Source organism: Ursus arctos, unplaced genomic scaffold (genome assembly GCF_023065955.2).
Source record: "Ursus arctos isolate Adak ecotype North America unplaced genomic scaffold, UrsArc2.0 scaffold_29, whole genome shotgun sequence".
NCBI classification, from domain to species: Eukaryota; Metazoa; Chordata; class Mammalia; order Carnivora; family Ursidae; genus Ursus; species Ursus arctos.
Window position 1 is genome coordinate 14,331,524 of NW_026622974.1, and position 21,866 is coordinate 14,353,389.

Here is a 21,866-nt window from a genome sequence, read left to right on the forward strand (position 1 = left end):
TCTTAAACTATCTAGGAAGGATCAGTGTCATGGTGTGAGTGAGGGGAGTAGAGGGAGCTTTAGTTTGGATAAATATTTAGGCAAAATTAAGAAGTAGGCAAAATTGATTTTTTTTTTCATATAAACCATCTTTCTCCCTCTGCTGTTGCCCTGACCCAACCAATCAGCTATCATGGGAGAATCAGACCCTAATAGGTTAGTATTTAATCTTGGTGGTTCCCCAAATAGCCAGTCCCTCTAGACAATTTCACTGACATGACCTATATAGACAATTTCACTTACAGCTGAATCAAAAGATAGGCTGAGCCACTTTACTTTGCTAATAAATAGGGCTGATTGACACTTAAACATGGGAAATAATGGTTTGATGCTCTCTGACAGATTAATAAATTAGGTGGCTTCTCCATTTACATAGAGGGAATTGTGATGTCAGTGCTAACACTGGTTTTCTTTACTGAACTGAAAGGAAGAGGGATAACACCTGGTTATCTGCCTCAGGATTGCTGCATTGTCATTGATCGAATCTCTATATACCCTCACTAACATTTTCTACATTCTGGAAAAGATTTCACGTAAGAAGATCTATTATCAAGTAACTATAAAAGTGATGTAATCCTGAAATGGATTTTTAAAAAATTAAAAGTATCATTTGCTTCCACATAGAAGACCATAAGACAGATATTTCCCAGCACAGTGGGGACACTGACTTTCAGTGTCCCCAAAGTATTTTCTTGGAAGATGTGAAATTTAGAAATTAACTTTTTTTTTGACATTAATATTCTTAAACCATGCTCAATTTCTGTGTGTGTATACAATGTTTAACCAATATTTTAGGTGATAATATGACATTTTAAGTATTTCTAGGGAAAATACATTATGATTTTCTGTGGCTAAGTGATACTTAAATCATTAAAAGAACATCAGAGTATGTGCCATCATAAGAAATTATCTGAATCAGGTTCCTAAAATAATTCAAATGCTTGACCTATGGAGCACATACTTCCAAGAAGCCATCAGCAGCCTGTTTTTCCAATGTCCCAGAACCCACAGGAAACCATAATTGAAGGCGACATGGAAAGTACATTAAGAATACAGAAGCTGGTAGGAATGCTGTCTTCCTTGGAAGGAAGAATTTTCCTGCCATCATTTGTTCACTGTGCGGTAACTCTGGGAGAGTTAAGAGGCACAAAGCCTTTTGTAGCAAACATCGATGACCTTAAAAGGACAAAAGCAAGGTATAATTGGAGCAAAAGGAAACCTCCATTGCCCAAAGAAAAAAAGTTAAGTAAAAGAGACAAGCTATGAAGAAACAGTAAAACTAAAATTATTTACTGGAGAGCAAAAAGGTAGGGGGAGCCCTTGAATTTAAAAGAAAGTTCTGACTCTTAGATATATTCTGGTCCAGACGTTCAAATTGTTTTCATGTGTGAAAATAGAAGCATATCATTTAGTACTTACTAAGGGCTTTTTAAAATAGCCTACATGCAAATATATACAATCTTTGCTTTAAAACATTTACTTTTCTCATCTTGGTGGTGTTTTAGATCCAAGTCTTTATTCGTTCTACATAAGCTACTTCAGTGTATATTTATTCCCCGTGTTATTTTTCAATGCAACCAATTAATATGAACAAAACGTGTGTTTCTCTTGTGGCACTGCTGAGGATAGAAATAAATAATTCCTGTCTTACAGGAATTTACAGTCTAGCTGAGGAGTCAACATGTCATCCCTTTGTGGAAGGATTTCGGATGATAGGGAAGTATGTAAGTGCCGAATTAGTAGCACAAGTAGTAATCAACAAGTTGGTGGAACAAAGGGAGTTAGATAACTGTTTCAGTTATCTGCTGTGGGGCAGCAAAGCACTCCAGAATTTAACAGCTTAAAACCATAGCTTTTCACTGGTTCACTTCAGTAACTTGGGATGCACTTAGCTGAAGCTCCTTTCCTGATCTCTCTTGGGGTTACTCAGATGTCTATGGATATCTGGAGCTCAACTGAGGCTGAATTGTCTGAGGTGGCCTCATTCCTGTGCCTGGTGGTTGGTGCTTGTTGTTAGTGGACCCACATGTTTTCAGCAGACTAGTCTTAGCCTCTTGCCATAGTGCAAGTGTTCTAAGAGGGCATGAGGGAGAGCTGTAAAGGGCCTCCCCATAGGCCTACGCTTGAAAGTCACACAACATCAATTGTCCTACTTTTTGTTGGGTGAAGCAAGTCACTAGTCCTACCCACATTCAGAGGTTGGGGAAATAGATTCCACTTCTTGGTGCCAAGAGCCACAAATAATTTGTGGCCATGTTTAATCTGTCACATCTCTGAGCTTGATTTTTTTTTTTTTTTAATGAGCTCAAAACCTACTCTATTGGATTCTCCCCTCCCCCCCCCACCGGTTTCTCATATCAACACATCCCAAACCAAAAGAGTTGACCTCTTCGACCTGCCCTTGGTGACTGGCCTTCCCCTCTGCCTTGTCAGCCAAGCCAGGAAATCAGAAATTAGTTTGATTCTTCTCTCCTCATCTCTCTCAGTCACTACTCTCTTATAATTTCCACATTCATAGTTTCTTTCAGATATTTATTTTTTCTACCTCTCTGCTATATTCTAGAGCATTTCTTTATCAAGCCTCATTTGAGATGACCTGATTTTTCTCTCTGTTTCCAGTCTGACCAAACTGCAACCGATCCTTTATACTTTCATGGTTATCCCTCTAAATCAAATACTTTCATAGTTATCCCTCTATTCGTGTTCTTCAAAATCCTCAGTGATACTCCATTGCTTGTAGAATATCATTATACTCCTTAGCATGAGTAACAATCTGGCCCAAATGCTTCTTTACTACCTCATTTTTTATGCTCTTTCCAGCTTCTGTCTCCCTAGGCCCTCTCATGGGTTCAGCATCGAACTTACCTGCTCATCCTTAAAGGTGCTACCTGGTTTCAAATCTGTATGCCCTGCTCCTGAGTTGTCTTTTTTTTTTTTTTAATACCTTTTCTTTTACATCTGTCCACCAAACTTATTCTCATCCTTCCAGATGGAGCACTAAAGTCACTTTCTGTAATGAAATTATGCCAACTCCTTCAGGCAGAGTTATATTTGAATCCTCTACTCTGATCGTACCCTGACCTACCAATAAATGACACACACTGAAGTCATTTCTCTCTTTGCAGTCTTTTTAGGGTATGAGCTCTGTGAGGGTAGAGAAATTAACTTATTGCCATGTTTTAAGAGAGAATATGATAAATGAAGAATGTTCAGTAAATGCTAAATTGTATTAAAGGGAAAGCAACGAGTCTTGATCAAAGAGGATGGGATGGCGTGGTAGTCCCTTCATACTTTTTTGAGCCTACGTCACAGTAAAACATACATCTGACGTTGTGACTTAGTATACACATGTGCACATGAATATCCATACAAATACATGCTATACACACACCTACACATATAAAAACAATACTCACCCTTACGACATGCAATAAATTCTAATATTTCCTATTATTTTTCCTGTATTCTATTTATTTTTCAAAATACTGATCCCTGCTCACTAAATTGAGTGATTAAATGACCACAAATGTATCTGAATGTTTGAAAATTACTAGTGTAGGGTACCAAAGACATACTTCACTGATGTCATGGTTTTGCCCAAGGCTAGTCCTAATGTTCTCTTACATAGGCTGCAATATCTAATATAGTCAGAGGTTTCCTTGGATGATGGAGATTGCACTCCCAAAATTGTGGCTCCAAGTTGCTTAGGGTTTTATGACCTAACAGATTCTTATAAAAGAAAAGCATGAACTTGCTAAGCATATTATTGACAATCAAGCTGTATCTTTAATCATTCATTAGAGTCTATCGCACTATCAGCATTTTTGGTAATTAACAGAATTAAGTTTAGATTTGACTTAACTACTGAAAATATATTGTCCTCAAGTTGTAAATAATTCAAACAAGCAGTGATTAAATCACTTTTGTCTTTCTCATCGACTCTTATCTCTTCAAGAAATTTTTCATTGGATTTAAATGTCAGTGTTAGATTTTGAAAACAAAGCTTCTTTTCCTATGTAAGGGCACAAACCCTGTCTCTAAAAAATACGTACTTTTTACCATCTAATTTCACATCAATTGAATTTGTATCATCATTAATAATAACTAAGATTATTGAATACTTAATGCAAATTAACTCTTTAATCTATGATAGAACATTCCAGTATTTAAATAAAATATTTCAATATAATTAATTAGCACTGATATAATCTTTTTAAGTATAACTATTTTATCCTCAGTTTTTATGGATATTTCCTTTTACATGGTCAAATTCTTTCTGAATCTAAATTATATGTAAAACAATTACCCTGTTTAATCTGTAAGTACATTTCTATACATTCAAGCTTCTTTCTAAAATGCACTTAATAACATTTAAAAGAAACTACATATATTGGCCTTTTGCCGCTTAATCCCTTATAATATGTAAAGATACCTATCCTTGTATTTAGTCTATATTGATATATAGCCTTAGGTTCCTCATATAAGTCATTAACATATTTGAAAGAGACCTAATTTAGGAAGAGCTTTCCTATTAGAGTAAACAATCATGCATTCTTTATATAAAGAATAATTAGCTTATAGTAATAGTTCCAATTTTGTATAATTTCAGAAATATAAACAAACACCATTTATAAAAGTGATATTACACAACCTATACCAATTTTTCTCTTTCATTTGTAAGGCAGATGGACAGCTCAGAACTACAGCCAGTTCTGGGGAATGACTCTGGAAGAAGGTTTCAAGTACCGTCTCGGCACCCTGCCACCTAGTCCCTTGCTTCTCAGTATGAATGAAATGACGGTAAGTGTTCTCTCTGTCTGACTCAAATGTGTGTGTGTTTGTACAGGTATGTTTGTATGTGCATTTAAAGAAATTTTAAGTAACTAAAATAGTGGGTTTTGAGCTTTCAGAGTTGTAATTTTGTCATATAAATAAAAAACCTTTACCAAAATGGTTGTTACCTTCCCTAAATGTTTCAGGTGAATTTTGAAGTTCACCAATGTCAATTAGATCAAGTGTCCTGTCTTTAAGAACGGTTGTGTTCTTTTACACGGCTCATAATTTCGTAGAAATTCCTATTTCTGATTATTGATTATTTAGTGACCCGGTGCTCAAACAAGTTATTAGTTGTCCTTATTTTTCTTTTTTAAAAGTAAACCCAGATATTTTTTGAATTCATCCAAACAAAGTTGTGGTGTCTTTGGGCTACCCATTATCATATGAGGCTAAGAGAAATGCCAGTGACTGCAGATATGTATACTATGGCGATTCATAAAGGCTTATCCTCAAAATTTCCATTACAGGAACACTTTCAAATTTTGCCAGGTGACCTTGCAAACTCCTCCATGAAATTGCTGCATTTCCTACAGCCTTAAGCTTTGTACCATTATATTGGCTTCCCCTTTCATTTTTAGGAGATGTTATCATCCCATAACAGGTATCTTGTATAAAGAGGCTTCTATCTCTCCAGTGTCACAGACCTCTAACTCATAGAGCTGCAGTTTGACCACCAGATGTGTGGTGTCCCAGGCACACATCCCAATTGAGATGTTGAATGTATTCAAGGCCTAGTTCAAATGCCCAAGGCTGAGCGGTGCTCGCGGGTAAAGTGGGAGTGCAGCCTCCTCTCTCTGCAATGCAGGCTTCGGGTCCTGGCTGCCTGGAAGCTCCCAGTGGCTCGGGAGCAAGCAGGGTTGTTGTTTGCCATTGGATGAGTTGTAAATCCACAGGTTTCTCGTGAAGCATTTAATGTACTTTGCTTTCAAGAGATGTAATCCCCTGAGTTATTATACCAATTCAAATTGCAGTAGCAGGGCCTGATAAATTATAACTAGTATCAGAAAAGATCATAATAGCTGCCACGTATTGAGGAGATGTGTGTTATGTGCTCTTATAAGCACTTTCATACCTTATTTCATCTAATTTCCACAGCAGCTTGATATAGTGGGTACTATAATTATCCACATTTTAAAGACAAGAAAATTGAGATTGAGAGAGGTTAAGTCACACTGAGATTGGGAAAAGTGAAAAGCTACCACAGAATTACTTAGAGTGCAGAGCCAGGACATCTTAAAACATCTGCTCCCAAAAATAGTCCCTAGAGTTCCACTAGAATCGTTAGCTTTGGCCAGTGCAGGTTCAAAATAGCAAAAAGCAGAGCTAAGATTATGAAATGATCAGCTTAGATATACTTTTGGATCTTTCCTGAAACAGTAAGATACAAAATCTTTAGAGATGTGGCTTGGATTCATGGTTTTTAGTGACCTAATTATATGATCAATTGGAAGAGTTATTTTTATTTTAATTTTTTCTGGCTGCTTTCTTTTTCACTTTTATCCCCATTTGGGGGGGAAAAAGAAGCTGAATTATTTAAGAAAAGAATAAATTCACTCCCTTTATAAGGATTGCTCTTTCCCTCGCTTTTATTAAGGGTCCCAGTCAGCCAAATACTGATTTGGGTGTCTATATACATTTTCTCTGGATTATTTCTAACCTTCCTTTTTAAGCTTTAATTTTTGCAACCTGGAATATTTTCTATTCTAGAGAATATGAGGTTGTCATTTACCCTAGTATAGAAAAGGAAGTCAAATTCTAATTCGTCCTTTATTGGCTGCTAGGGATTTGTTTGTATGAAAGTCATTGCAGTGATATTTAAATGAAAAATCCCAATGATTAGTACTTTGGGAGAATTAAAATTGCCGAGTGCTATAAATTAGTGTAATGTAGTTGCCGGCTTATTCCAGGAAAGCAATAAGGAAAATTTGGCTGATCTGTAAGATTTCCATCACCCACTTATGATGTAAGGCAAGGAAATAGCTTCTTATTTCTAGGGCATAGTAGCTTGAGGGGTGAGGGTCTTTCAAAAAGTTTCTGAGTGTTAGAGTTGTCCTAATATCTGGAGACACAAGAAAATCAGAAATATAACAAGTACTTCCAGGAAGTGAACTCAGTTGAACCAGTTGCCACAGAAAGAGGTAAAAAATATGTTAATTCTTAGCCTGGTGACTATATAGAAAATACCTCAATACATCAACTTGCCTCAGACTACAGTGAAAATGAGTTCTTTTCTTTGTAGCTATGCTTCTGATAATTTTTCTTCCCCCCCTTTTCCCCAACTTTTTTTTTTAATAGCATTTTTAACACAGGATGGCCTATATAGAGAGCCAGGGTAGGCAGTTGCCAACAGTGGTAATGATTTTGTTGAGGAACTCCACTGCATTCCCACCCAAAACATCTTCCTTTCCTTGACTGTGTTACCTGGTTGAGAGTTGAGGTTCATGTAATTCTTTATCTGGGGAGGGAAAGATGAGCCATGAGTCATTCCTGGTTTCTGGGAAAGCTCTTCTCTTCCCTGGTTGGATTCCTGGTTTCATTCCTGGTTTAAGTCACTATTCCCATAATATATTTGCTGAACATGAGTTAGAGAAATATCAGTTAGCATTGTACAAAGAGTTCCATGATCATATAGTTATGAAAAATGTGTTGCATCTATATGAATTCATTCAATTCAAATGAATATTTGTAGAGTGTGGTTAGTCACAATGAAGAATAGAAAGATATTAATAGTGGAGGACTGAAAAAGTTAACTTTAGGGTTGTGGAGAACCGTCCCTGGATGACAATCCTAAGTGAGGATAGACAAAAAAGAAACATAAACTTACTATTTTCCCTGGGTACAAGCAGAGTGCATGATAGGAAGTGAAAAAAGAGAAAGAAGGGCTGGGAGGGACACTGTTTAGACCATGCAATTCCTTGCTGTGTATGCAGACTCACTTCACCCACATTGGAATAATTATGTCTGGTGTCAGGTCAACAAAAGCTGGCTGGCTGGTGAATGCATGCCTATCTTTTTTTGTTGAAGGTTTTCTTTTTGTGTTTGTTTCAAGTTTTTATTTAAATTTCTAGTTAGTTAATAACATATAGTGTAATAGGGGTTTCAAGAGTAAAATTTAGTGATTCATCACTTACAGATAACACCCAGTGCTCATGACAAGTGCCCTCCTTAATGTCCATCACCCACTTAGCACATCCTCTGCCCACCTCCCCTCCATCAACCCTCACTTTGTTCTCTATAATTAAGAGTCTCTTATGGTTCACCTCCCTCTCCTTCCCCACCCTCTTCCCCCTTTTTTTGGAAGGTTTTCTTAGTTTGAGATTGTTCAAAGTGATGTCTTGATTGGACAGCTCTGTTCTAGAAGTGTTAAGAACCACTGGACGAATTAACCATCCTCTGGCACTCCACTGAAACTTTGTATATCGTATGGATAGATTCACAATGGGACTGATTGGGAGCTGGCCACCAGAAGGACTACAGCTCCCCACAGGAAATTCAAATTCTGCCTATTGAGCATTTTGTCTCCTTACACTACAAAATAGACTATGACATGGTTTGACCCTTATTTCAGTATTTCTCAACATTTGTTCCATGGACCAGCAATCTTGTAAGATTAAGAATAAAGGTGTGGTCAAATAAATTTGTGTAATGGTGCATTATATTCTTCCTACTGAAAATTCACACTAGAGCAGAAGTATATTTAGGGATAAATCAGAACATTCTCAGTGTCTCAGAAAGAAAACAATGGAGACAACAATTATTATGACAATATGCAAACAAACCTGGCATTGACTGAGGTCCTTTTGAGGCAGCAGAAACATCACAGTTGAAGTCTGTTAATAGGTCTGTGTGAGTCAGTGTGTTTACCCATGTGAGCACCATTCCATTTACCATGATGAACAGGAGCTCTGGAGCCAGTGCACTTGGGGCTCAGTCTGGCTCTTGCACTTATTGCTTCCATTTTCTCCTCCGTGAAATGGTGATGGCAGTAGTACCTTGCTCATAGGGTTGTTAGAAGTCCATGAAATGCTGAAAGAGAAGTGCTTACTATATACCATATTATATATATATAACAGAACTGTTATTATATATCATATAAAGTTCTTTCTCCCTTGCATTAACCTTGGGAGAATAGTGGGGTCAATTCCCTACTATGCCTTACTACTAATTTAGTAAGAACCAAGTTATAGAAAGTTTCATCACTTGGAGATTTTTATTTGATAAAGAAAACTATAGCTCTGGATTTACTGGCTCTGATGGGGTTTACATATATCTGGTGAACCTGAAAGTTCTACTATGCTCCTAAATCAAATCAAATCAAATAATATCAAATCAAATCAAATAATATCAAATCAAATCTATTCAAATCAACAGCTTTGTACCTGATTGTTTTTCTAGACATAATGTTCAAGTGCTTTTGAATTTGGGAGATAACTTTAAGAAGCTTCACTGTGTTATACCGTATTATAAATATTGCAAATATTTTGAATGAAAAATACTACTTTCCAAACAGAAATGGGGAAATTAAGAGCTCACTTCTATACTTGTCTCAGCTAAAAAAACATTTTAAATAGTGTTGTTGTTGTTGTTGTTGTTGATTTCCCAGGGGGAACAATGAAGTGAACAAAGCTGTTACAGATGCTTTAAAAGTTTTTTCGTCAACCTGATAGCTTACTAGTATAACATCTTTTCCCAGTCACTCAATATAAATGATGTTGGTGTGTTTTAGTAGGCATTATTAACACAGGAAAAATAATGTCTTCATGGTTTATTGGAAGTTAAAGTAAAATATTTTATGTATTATGTAATAACTTTTAAAGCCACCAATTATTGAGATGAGAAATGAAAATTTATTTAATTGTCTGGATACTTGATCGTTATCTAGATAATATTCAGTATTGACTGACTAGATTTCTTTCTTTTTTTAAAAAAAAAATTTATTTATTTATTTGAGAGAGAAAGCACAAGTGGAGGGGACGGGGGAGGGAGAAGCAGAGTTCCCACTGAGCAGGGAAGCCGACAACCCTGGGCTGGATCCCGGGACCCCGGGATCATGACCTGAGACAAAGGTGGATGCTTAACTGACTGGGCCACCCAGGTGTCCCTGGATTTATTTCTATTATCATTAGTTATAATAGGAGGAATTTGTTTCTTCCTTTCTGAAGTATATTTCAATGATAGCAAGTACTGAGGGGCGAGAAGTACCTTTGGAAAAAATCAAGGGGAATATTACCAAGTGTAGTCTGTAACCCTCCATTAGGCTATTGAAATTTTTTATTTGATTAAAAATAATCTACTTGATTCCAAATATGTTTGTCACCTGTGTAAATAGAAGCCTCTGTAGAAAATGAAACACTAACTAGAAAAGTAAAGTTTGGTAACTAGAAAAGTTACATGGTTTGGTTCTTTATATAATAGGAAACAAAAATGACCATTTTTCCCATAAAATGAAGTTTAGCTCCCACATACATGAACATAAGCAAATGGCATCAGGCTTGAGTAATAACTTTATAAAATGCAGGTGCCCATGTCGCTGCAGAAGAAGGGCACGGCCAGACGTCATGGTGGAGTCTGTTTAAGTGTATATTTCCTCAGTTCGTCTCCGAATCTTCTCATCTATGTAGGTAAAGAGCGAGGGGCAGATTAAGATGCCAGTTCTTGCTGTCTCTGAATTAAGAGTTTTAAAATTCGAAGCGCATCAAAGCATGTGCTTATGCCTCCTTTTCCTCCTTCCCAGAGTGGAGCCCCAGACCCTTTGAAAACTTTAGAAAATACTGCCTCACTCCTTATTCAGCTGAGCTTGTGGCAGAATGAGCTCGCGGCAGTGTCGTATCTCTCACGTCAGTTTTTGAGGTTTTAGTTCTCAGTTTTATTTTTCTGTACTAGTTGCAATCTGGTGCATAGCACTGTGAAATAGTTGAACATGACTTGAACAACACCATGGGGCTGAATTGATCACTGCAAGGCAAATCTCCAAAAAGAAATGTGAAAATTTATTTTTTTCCCCTCTCTGTGAATAAATATTTGGAGCTGTGAAAAAGTAGATTCCTGAGGTGATTTGGTGTATTGATAGTACAACCACCTGTTCTCTGGGTTAGTCCCAAACCTGGGTTATCTACTCCAGACTATGGCTCTGCCCAAAGCATGTTCCAGGAAACACTAGTCCTTTGATGTGCTTCACAATCAAAAGGATGTGAAATGAAATAAAATAAGATAAAATAAAATACTTGGCATTGGGTCATGAACACTTAAAACCGAGAATATGATTTCCACTTCCTGGAGTCTCACAACACTTAGGTAGCTTGTAAAAAATATTGCAATGAGGACGAAAATCTACTTAATTTTCAAAACCAGTGTTTCTCAGAACTGCTAGATTAATCAACTCCTTCTTTTGTAATTACTACAATTCCCCGAGAACTTGTGTTCTAAGAAACTCGTTTGAGGAAATATCATAGTTCATCAATTTCTAGATGCTTATTGTCTTCATTTTTTTACACCTCTAGAGTTGGGATTCTTCTTGTATTTGATGATGTCTTGGCTTCAGTGAAATCTGCTATTTCCCTAGAAACTTTAATGTCAGATATGTGTGCCATTTTAGTTATGATTAGGCTCATCTGAGAGAGACAAAAATTCAGAATGATCGTGGCTTAAATAACATAGGTATTGGTCTACCACCAACAAACCTGGAGATGGGTGGTCCGCCATTAGAATTGCACTCCATGGTGTTGGAGACCCAGGCTGCTTCTTTCTTGTTGTTCTGTTTTCCAGTCTTTATAGCCAAGGTTATATCATGGTTCAAGAAGGCTGCTTCCATGTCTATCTGTACACATGTAATTTTTGCTAGCAGGAAAATAAAGAAAAAAGATCAATAAAAAGGAATAAAAGTGAAGTGATTTGTCTCTTGAAGAAAGTTCTCAAAAACTGCCAATGACAGTTCTGCTTATATCCCAGAGGGCAGGACTTAGTAAGGCAGCCACACATAGTAGTCAAGGGGACTAGGGAATGCAGTCATTTTTTCTGAGCTGCATGTGATGAGCTAAAATTGTTATTTCTATGAATAAAGGGAAATCCTATGAAAAGGGGAAGGATTGGAGAAGAATTAGCACCACCTGCCATAGTGTGATCATGAAATATTGTTATTTGTAGATCATTAAGCAAATTACCCTATAAATAGAAACTAGAGAAATATCCAAACTAATCCTTCCAGAATTAAAAACATGAAGACAAATATTGTTGAAGATGAAAAATTCATTTTGCCATTAGCAACCAGAAAATTAGCCCTAGCCTCTCCAATATCAAACAGGTTAGAAGAAATTTCTTATATTCATGGCCTTGGATTGTGAAGGGCAGAAGAGAATGATATTCTCTGTTGCCTTCTTTTGATTCTCAGGTAATTCTGATTATCCAAATTTAAGTGGAGGAAAGTGCAGCCAGAGATAGAGGTGGTCACTCACATGGTGGGTATTGTGGAGATATGGGCTCAGAGAAGAATGTCCAGAATGTCCAGAATTTGACTAAAGTGTTCTCAAGCTGCTCTGCAGTTATGTTTGCATTACTCTCGGAGATTTTGATTCAATTAAATGCAGAAAGTACTGTAAAAAATTCTCCAGTGATCACCATTGCCTTTAATTTTTATATTCACAGTATTTTTAATCTCTGATTTTAAATAGAAATACTGAAGCAGGGAGACTGTTCAAATTTAACCTCAAATTTGACTAATGTTAATTTGGAAATACGACTAGATTATGATGGAAACTTTTTCAATGTTACAGTTAAAAGAATTAAAAATGCCCATATGCCACAGTGTAAATCTTTTTAAAAATAAATTTCCATCTTATTTAAGCCACTGTCATTTTGAATTTCTGTCACTCTCAGCTGATATTCTTGATTCTTTTGCTTTATTAAGCTATCCTTTGACACACACACACAGACAAAGTATGTATTGAAGCCAAATTTGTGTTACCCATTCCTAAAAGCTATTATTCTGTGATTCTTACCTTTATTTATATGCCTTAAAAACACTCTTGCTTTACAAGGGCGTGCAATAATTATGGAATAATGGGATATAAAATTTGCTCTTTGTTTATTATATCAGATTATCTGATATCATAAGGCAAATAAAATTGCAAGATGGTATGTGCCTGTTGATCTTCAAATCCTATGGGCTTATTTTTAGGAAAAGCAATATTAAAAAATGATAAAAATTCTGAAAGATCCAATAGGTGAGCTTTTTGAATTGGATCTGGCTTAGTGGGTTGGTAAATATGTTTTAAATAAAAAGGTCATTTTGTTTGTTATTTTTCTATTGCTTTATCTTAATGAGAAGTATTAACCATTAGTATTTTTTTAAGCAATAAATCATAAAAACAACAAATCAGACTGGTATTTATAATTTAACTTAATGAGCCTATGGGAGAAAAACACTTTAAGAGATGAACTCCACCAGTTAGATCTATATTTCCTTATTAATATGAGCTATTTATTGAATACCTCCTATGTACAAAGCATTCTGGCAGGTTTTGGCATATGGAAGTCAAATTCTGAATTCAACCAGGCTGAAATGTGTTTGAAGTAATAGTTGTATCTTTATTGCTTCAACAGAGTTGAAGGAAAATGTCCTAGCTATTTTATTAAATTATAAAGTGATAAAGTAACAACCAACACTGCACCTGTTTTTTGGAAACTTGAGACCACTTAGTCCTATAAATATTTAAAAGCACACTGACAAGGCAATGATAATAAAATTGGAAGGTATTAGTAATTAATAAGATAGGTGTATTTCCATCACAGTTAGAAAGACTCCTTTGGAGAATGAATTTATCTCTCTGGAACTATCTATCTAGAGCAGTCAATTTATTCTGCTCCGACCCTAGGTTTCTGCAGAGTGCTCAGTCTAATGGCATAAAGATCTAACATCACCTGGATTTCCATGATACTGCTCTTAAAGGTATCATGCAGGCACTCTACTGTGATCTGCTTGACATTTTCTGTACTTTTCTTCCATCATCTAAATAGCAGTGTTTTTAGTAATGGAACACAGGATTTAATAACTTTCTTATTGGGTGATAATAGTTTCTTTAAATCAAAACTGAGCAATCTCATTAAAATTCGAATTTATAAATATTTTGGAGGGCTATCTTTTCAAGCTGACATGTAAATTCCAAATCTTCCTTTAGTCTCCGAAGTAATTATATACGTGTCAGAAGTAATTTTGTTTGCACGATACTGGATCAGTAGCCCAACTTGTTTAATGGAATCCATGCTCATAAAACTATTAAATAGGTAAAATTTTAGTTTTTATAGACATTTTACTTCTGTTGCAAAATATCGATGTATTTCTGATAAAGTAAGGAAATGATAAATGGAGCTTAGTCTTAAGAATTCTAAAACCTGGATCTAGTTTCAGGGGTATTTCTTATTTAACCTTAACATGTCATTTAACTTTTAGAAGTTTGTCTCCTCATCCATAAAATAGAGTAAATAATATTTGCCATGATTATACAACATAGAGCTATCAAGAAGATAAAATATTGAGAAAAAAATGGAAAACCTTAAAGCACTCTCAAAAATGAAGTATATGAATATGTGTATGCTTAAGTGATAAAAATTAATAAACAAAATCCTTATTTGGTTTTAGTCCTTATTATTTATGGAAGTGAAAGTTATCGCTCTTTAGAAAAGTTTGGGAAAAAAGGTATTGTGTTTGAGATTTTCTTTGAGTGACTTGAACAGAGCAAGGTCCGTACCATTTAATTGACCTTCATGGAAAGACAGCAGCTGAAACTGACCCTGTCAGGAGGTGAACGTGGTTCTCTGAAGAAGTAATGGTATTCTACATTTGGCATTCCACACTTTCAGAAGCCCTTTTTGATCTTCAAGGATTTTATAACTATCAACCAATTCATCCCAGTTTTGTTTCCTAATGGCCAGGGTAAGCTCGGTGCTCCCTGGGCCTCTGAATGTAGTAACGCGTAGTTGTCACAAATGCATTGTTTCAAAATTAATTTCATACAGAATCACACTCTTTCACATAAGAAGGGACATAAAAGTAAATGTTATTTCTGAGGCCAAATTTAAATAACACCATGTCATCTTTCGTATGGGTGACCCAAACTCTGAATCAGGATGATAGAAACATTGACTAAAATTATTGCACTGTATGGTAACCCAGAAAAAATTCTACTTCTTGATCTTATGATTTTGCTCTATGTTAGGATTCCCTGCATTGAATTATTTTTAAACATATATGACATAGAAATCCTACACTACTAATCCCTTTCAGGGATGTCATTCAGAAGACATGAATGTATGAAATAAAAAAATAATGATAAACATTATAAAAGACCATGGCATTTTTTTTTATGGTTATTGGGATACATTTGAAGAAATCTGACATGTCTGCCTCTCTTCTTTAGGCTTCTTTACCTGCAACAACTGATCTCCCAGAGTTTTTTATTGCTTCTTATAAATGGCCTGGATGGACTCATGGCCCATTGGATCAAAAAAATTGTGCTGCATCATGGGCATTTTCTACTGCAAGTAATAAAGTCATTTTACTTACTTCCTTATAATTCTCCCTTTAAGTTGAGATTCTGGGGTAGTAATTAAAAGGTTTTGAAATTTAGAATATCTAAATATTAACATTTGGTCAATTAAAATAAAATTGTATTTATACCAGAGAAAGCAGCCAGAACATTATATAAAAATCCACTTTCACTCTGAAAATTGGTCTTGATTTTTAGTGTGTAATTTTAAGGGGAGGATAAGTCAAAAGAGCAACAAAGAAAAGTTGCTAAAATTTGTTTGTCCTTTGAGAGTTAAGGCCAGATGATAAGAAGAATGTAAGATATGTCTTTATTCATAATCTTATCTGTAATACTAATATGAACTTAAACATACCTATATAATTCTTATATTCTTTTCTTTATAAATTTGCAAAAATATACCTCATTATTAAAAAACTTTGATGTAAAGAAATACTTCAGAACAAAATAATAATGGGTTAAATGGATTTTATCATTTTAGATAAAAATGAATTTGTGAATTTGTGGCTTTTGACTCCAAAGTAGTAAGAGTAGCTTCCAAATTAGTATTGCTGTTATTTCAAAAGTGTAAGGAATACTACTTTTATAGTTACTTTCATGTAAGTTCACAAGTCCAATACATCAATACTCAGGTTAATCTTAAGATTTGGTCTCTAAGTTAATCTCAAAGGAATGTTAATTATATTCCAGCAAATAACTTAAGCCTAACATGATGTTGATTGGCTACTATCAAAAATCTTCATAAAACTATGTTCTAGGCTTTGAAGGTAATTCCAAGAGTGCTCAGAATTCTAAAGTCTTGGCACAGAAAGCTTTGTAAAATAGAGACATAGGTTCGCAGAGAAACTAGCTCTGAAGGGTGATACTATTTTGGACAGAAAAGTGCTGATATATGTGTTCAAATATCATTGCTTCATAGTATTAGCTAGTTTGTTCTAGAACCAATACCTTTGGCCAAGCTTACCTCTGGAATGGCGTTATCTATTTAGTCTATGCTACTTCCTACTCCTCTAAAACAAATGCTTTCTGGATTTCCGATTATTGTCCTCACTTTATTAGGGATATACGTGGCAGACCTGCTTGAGCCTTGTTTCATATGGGTAGGGAGATATTTAATCAGATAAATCATTTGTCATTTTATGTTCATGTGGTTAATGTATTATACCTCTTAGGTGAGCTATAAGAATTTTGCTTTAAATTGAAGTTCGACCAGTATTTCTGAAGATGTCTTGGGAAAGATGTTGCTGATTAAATAGTGAGAGTAACTTGCTAGCCTGATTTGGATGGTGCATTTTGGTGTCCCCACCCCAGGACACGGTTCCACTGATGGCCTCAGGCCAGGGCTATGTCTGGATATGTCCCCCTACCTAATTCACCAAAACACCAGAAAGAGGGTTTTCAACACTTTTGTGGTTTCAGAAGACATGGTTTTATATTGTGTGTATTCAATATGACAAATCAGGCTCGTGCTATTTTTTTCTAAGTGTGTTAAGCAAAGAAAAGAATAAACTAGGTTCTTTTAAAGATCCAAATAATTATGTCAGAAAGTAATAGTCAAAATAAGAAAAAAATGTTTTTCAAAGAAGCTAAAATCTATTAAATGGAATAAAGAAAACATTTAAAAATATACATATATAAAACAATAGTTACGCAGCCAAATACAATTCAAGGATGATGTCAGAAGCTGACCAGGTGAAAAGAGTTTGAAATGGGGGAGGGGGATGATGATGTCACAGGCAAATGTAGAAGTAGAATAAATAAGCAGGGGAAATGATAGAGTGTGTCTCAGAGGCAAAGGCCAATTACAGTTTTCAAAAGAAGGTGGAAAGCAATTCACTGAGCTGAGTCATTCTTAAATATTTCAAGTGAATTTGGATTAAACATTCACTGAGATTCAGAAATATCTGAGAAGAGCAACATGTTGTGTCCCATTGGAATTTAAAATATTTATCCTTGAGTTGAAATATACAGATTCATGAGGCTGTCAGGGATCTTAGAGGTCACATTTTTCAAGCCTTTGTTTTTATAAAAGAGTTACAAGTAGATAAAATGACTTACCCTATCTCAGAAATGATCCTGGAAGCCAGGTTACTGATTCCTTGACTGCTGTTGTCGCAAGTAGTTTTTGAACTAGAGAAATAGTTACACTAACATTTTCAAATTTACATTGGTTCTGAACCCTTGTACTGAAAGTCAAAACATTAAAAATTTTCTATTTTCTTCTATGAAAGAGGGAGTTATTTTCTTGAGACTAGCAGAGGTGAGAGTAGAATGTCATCTGCTCTTATGAAATTTATCCCAGCACAGTAAGAGGTGGGAATCGAGAAGGAAGTAGGAAGTTATAGATTGAACAGATATTGAGCATTTAAACTGTGCCAAAATTGCACTACAGAATTGTACATATGCTGAGTTACATAAAAACCCTGTACATACAGAAATATATATGTAAATGAATTATTTAAAAATGAATTATTGTAGAATAATTCTAAATTAGCACCTTGAGAAGTTCCAGTATACAGACAATCTTGATGGCCAAAAACTATAACTTCTTCTGAGAAAATTGGATGGATAAAAGAAAGTTTACGACTCTGATGTCTTTAATTAAAAGTAACTAAGTTTAAATATCAAGAACAAACTATACCAGCCACCCAACAACAACAAAAATTTGTACGAAAATTTTTCCATGATCTCATCATTCATATTAGTGTAGCATGATAGTGTAGTCAAAAAGATAACATAAATAGTTTTCTGCTACTGGTGGATTAATTTCCGTAGTTTAGTATTCTGTGAGGGTAGCATTGTGGTTCTTGTTCATCATTGTAATTTTTAGTGTTTAGTACAGTGCCTGTCACCTAGTAGGCAACCAATAAATATGTGTCGGGAAAAGGAATGCACAGATTAACAACAACCATGGGGATTTTATATTGTTATAAATTTATATCAAGTATAAACAAGGTGAATTCCATATGTATGTAATATAGGATCATGATTTTCAGAAGTATTATAAGGAAAAATGTGTGCTATGTAGTTTTTAGATATTTTATAAGATTCATATTAGTATAGATTAGCTTATGAATGGTTTTCAGAATGTTTAACCTAGATACCATTTTAAAAACCAAGGATTCAATTTATTCCAGTATATCAGATTAACATGGATGAATTTCTATTTAGTATTTCAATAAGTTTTCCTGATTTCCTCCTTTTAGTTGCACTCATTTCAAAAGTTATATGTTTATCCATGACTATACGTGAGCTACAAGAGTTACAAATGTAAATGAGATATGATTCTTGCCCTCAAGGAGTTTCACCTGACAGATTTCTTAATGAAAAATTCATGAATGTATAGAACATGAAAGGCACAAGGGACTAGAAAAGACTTTGAAGTCAATAAGACAATTGAGCAATACCAAAATTGGATAAAAATTATGACTGAAATTAAGACCCAGTTGACCTTGCTAGAATATGGAGATATATTAATGACATTGGCTTTAATTTTAAATTACATTAAGTTCTGAAAACTAGGATTCAAAAAAAGGGCTATTTAAATTATTAAAAATGCCATGTGCCATTTGAATATTAATGAGTATTCTCTTTGAAATAGGTGTGGCAGCTGACCGAATAGCAATTCAGTCCAAAGGTCGATACACAGCCAATCTATCCCCTCAGAATTTGATCTCCTGCTGTGCCAAGAACCGACATGGATGCAATAGTGGAAGCATCGATAGGGCTTGGTGGTTCCTGAGAAAACGTGGGTAAATAGCTGCCCAACATATATTTCTAGGATTCTTATGAATTCTGTTTGGGGTTAGAATAAGGAAAAAAATAAATTGCAAGATTTTTACTAAAAATATGTAGATGCTACATTTAGACAAATGCGTGCATTACATTTAAATATGCACCATATTTGGTATCTACTAAGATTATAAGCTATTGGAAGCCATTATTTGAAGAATGTATATATTCCTTCTAAATTCTACTAAATTCATGAAAAGACTCAAGTAAGCATTGTCTTCTTGTTGCTCTGAGCTAAATGGCTCTACTGAGCCCCAGTGGGAATAGACTAGTTGATACTGCTGATACCTCTGCTGAGTCTTTCAGTTACCCAGGTAGATGAATAATGCCAGATAAAAATTAGGTTAAGAATGAGATGAATAAAATAAAGAATTTATAGTTGCCTCCACTTAGCAACATCATTGAGTGTCACTGTCCCATTTGATGGGAAAAGGCAGGCTGTATTTCCCTACTTTTGTGTAGTCTGATATGTACTGCATCCTCATAGCTACTGTAAAAGCTAATCGACTTAAAAGCTAAGTTATTTGGGTAAGGAAATTGCAGCTGATAGCTAGTAGTATACATATGTACTTCTCCCCTGTCTTTTTATCATCCATTGAGTGCTCTAGGTTTGCTGTAGAACAGTCAGGTGCTATGAAAACATGGATGTCAGATATTGATGGGTGGCAACAAATTTCTTCAAAAAAATTTCATACATTTTGCTTAATAACGTAGTGCTTAGAATGAACAACTTGGGCTGATCCCTTCATGGTATGGTAGTGATTGGTTGGCTTCTATTTTGTACTATGACAAAAATTAATACCCTTTAGAAGCTTAGAAATATAAATTAACATTGAAACCCAACTAAATCTTACTGTGTTGGTCTGCTTAGGTTACCATAACAAAATACCATAGACTGGGGAGCTTAAACAATAGGCCTTTATTTCCCACAGTTCTGAGGGCTGAGAAGTCCAAGATGAAGATATTAGCTGATTTAGTCCTGGTGAGAGCCCTCTTCTCATTTGCCTTCTTGTTGTGTCCTCAGAGGCAGAAAGAGAGTGCTAGTATCTCTTCCTCTTCTGATAAGGGCACTAATGCCAGTGTGAGGGCCCCACCTTCATCACCTCATTTAAAGCTAATTATCTCTCAAAGGCCCCCTCCAAACACCATCACATTAGGTGTTGGGGTAACACAATTCAACCTATAACATTCATTATCCCAAAGCAATACCTTTAAGGCAAGAAATTTTGAAGTGTTTATAGTCTTTAATGACTTTGCTTTCATCACGCTCCTTGCACAGATTCTCTTATTCTGTTGAACACTATTGAATTTTTCTGAAGCAATCCTGTTGGATACCTCTATGGCCAGTTCAAATTGAATATATATAGAATCAATTTTATGGTTTATTTTCCTTATGATCTTCTTTATTTGATAAATTATGTTAGTTTTGGTACCAAATAATCTGTACTGTTTATGTTCAGTTTCAAAATCAGAAATCAAAATGATTTTATCTTTTGCACAATGTACGTGTCTGATAACTTTCTACTCTATTAACTTTTAACATTATCTTACTGTATAGTATTTCTCCCAAAATATCATGAACCGCAGAAACATAATAATTGGAATCTTATGAAAAGGTATTTATAACTCAATTAAAGTATAAAAGTAAAACCAAAATCAAAACAGCCTTAATTACAAAACTTCTATCATCAATCAAAATACCCCATCTCAACATAATAAAATAGTTGCCTTTTTCACATTAAAACTTGGCTTCTTTACATTATAATTATAGGTGCAGGATGAAGTCCTTCCACTATTAATATTACCATAGATTTTATTGACAGTCACTTCTCATCTTCAGGAAATTCTGTACTGTAGACAAATTATTTATTAAAATGGATTGAAATGAGACATTTAAAATTATAGTAAAAATGAGGGGGCAGGGAAGAGTATAATATATTGAACTGGTATGTTGGAATTAATCCACATTTTGAAAGTTTCACATGTAAGCAGTCAGGAACATTTATAAATGTTTAATTCAGTAAAATTGCACCTAGATAGGATATTATGGCATTTTCCTAAGTATTACTTCTTTGCTTATTCCTCATAGACTGGTATCCCATGCATGCTATCCACTTTTCAAGGACCAAAATGCTACCAACTATGGCTGCGCCATGGCAAGTAGGTCTGATGGGCGGGGAAAACGGCATGCCACAAAGCCATGTCCCAACAACATCGAGAAATCGAACAGGATCTACCAATGTTCTCCTCCATACAGAGTCTCCTCCAATGTAAGTCTAAATGGCAAGAATTTACAATGGTTAACTTTCTCAAAAAGATACAGCTCTACTGTTATTAAAACTATTTAAAAACTATTATATTCTAAAATAATGCTAGTTTTCAGATATAATTTTTTATATTCTTAAAGTGTCCATTAAAGACTCTCAGATTTTGTAATATTAGCAGCATGAATGATTACATGATATATATTCACATACTTAACAAAAGCTAAATCAGACCTTTATTCACTGACTTTTTGGTGGTAGGAGCTCATTGTGTCAATCCTTTGCCTTAGTCCACAAAATAATTGAAGTAGACGTAGACATAATGGGAAAATGACTCCCTTAGATTCTAGTTTTTCATGTTGAAAGCCTGGACAAATTTTACTCCATCATATCA

The 21,866-nt window shown here is 35.0% G+C and overlaps 1 protein-coding gene across 2 annotated transcripts in view; it reads left to right on the plus strand.

Moving 5' to 3' along the window:
* TINAG (tubulointerstitial nephritis antigen) overlaps positions 1-21,866 on the plus strand; it is a 77,291-nt gene that overhangs the window by 8,642 nt on the left and 46,783 nt on the right. Inside the window, exons 4-7 of one of the 2 annotated variants that reach the window (XM_026507207.4) lie at positions 4,725-4,839; positions 15,288-15,411; positions 19,018-19,168; positions 21,298-21,478. In XM_026507207.4, the coding sequence (XP_026362992.1) occupies positions 4,725-4,839; positions 15,288-15,411; positions 19,018-19,168; positions 21,298-21,478 (571 nt within the window). Of the gene's footprint in view, positions 1-4,720; positions 4,840-15,287; positions 15,412-19,017; positions 19,169-21,297; positions 21,479-21,866 lie in introns of both variants that reach the window. The other variant, XM_026507212.3, reaches the window with a different exon arrangement.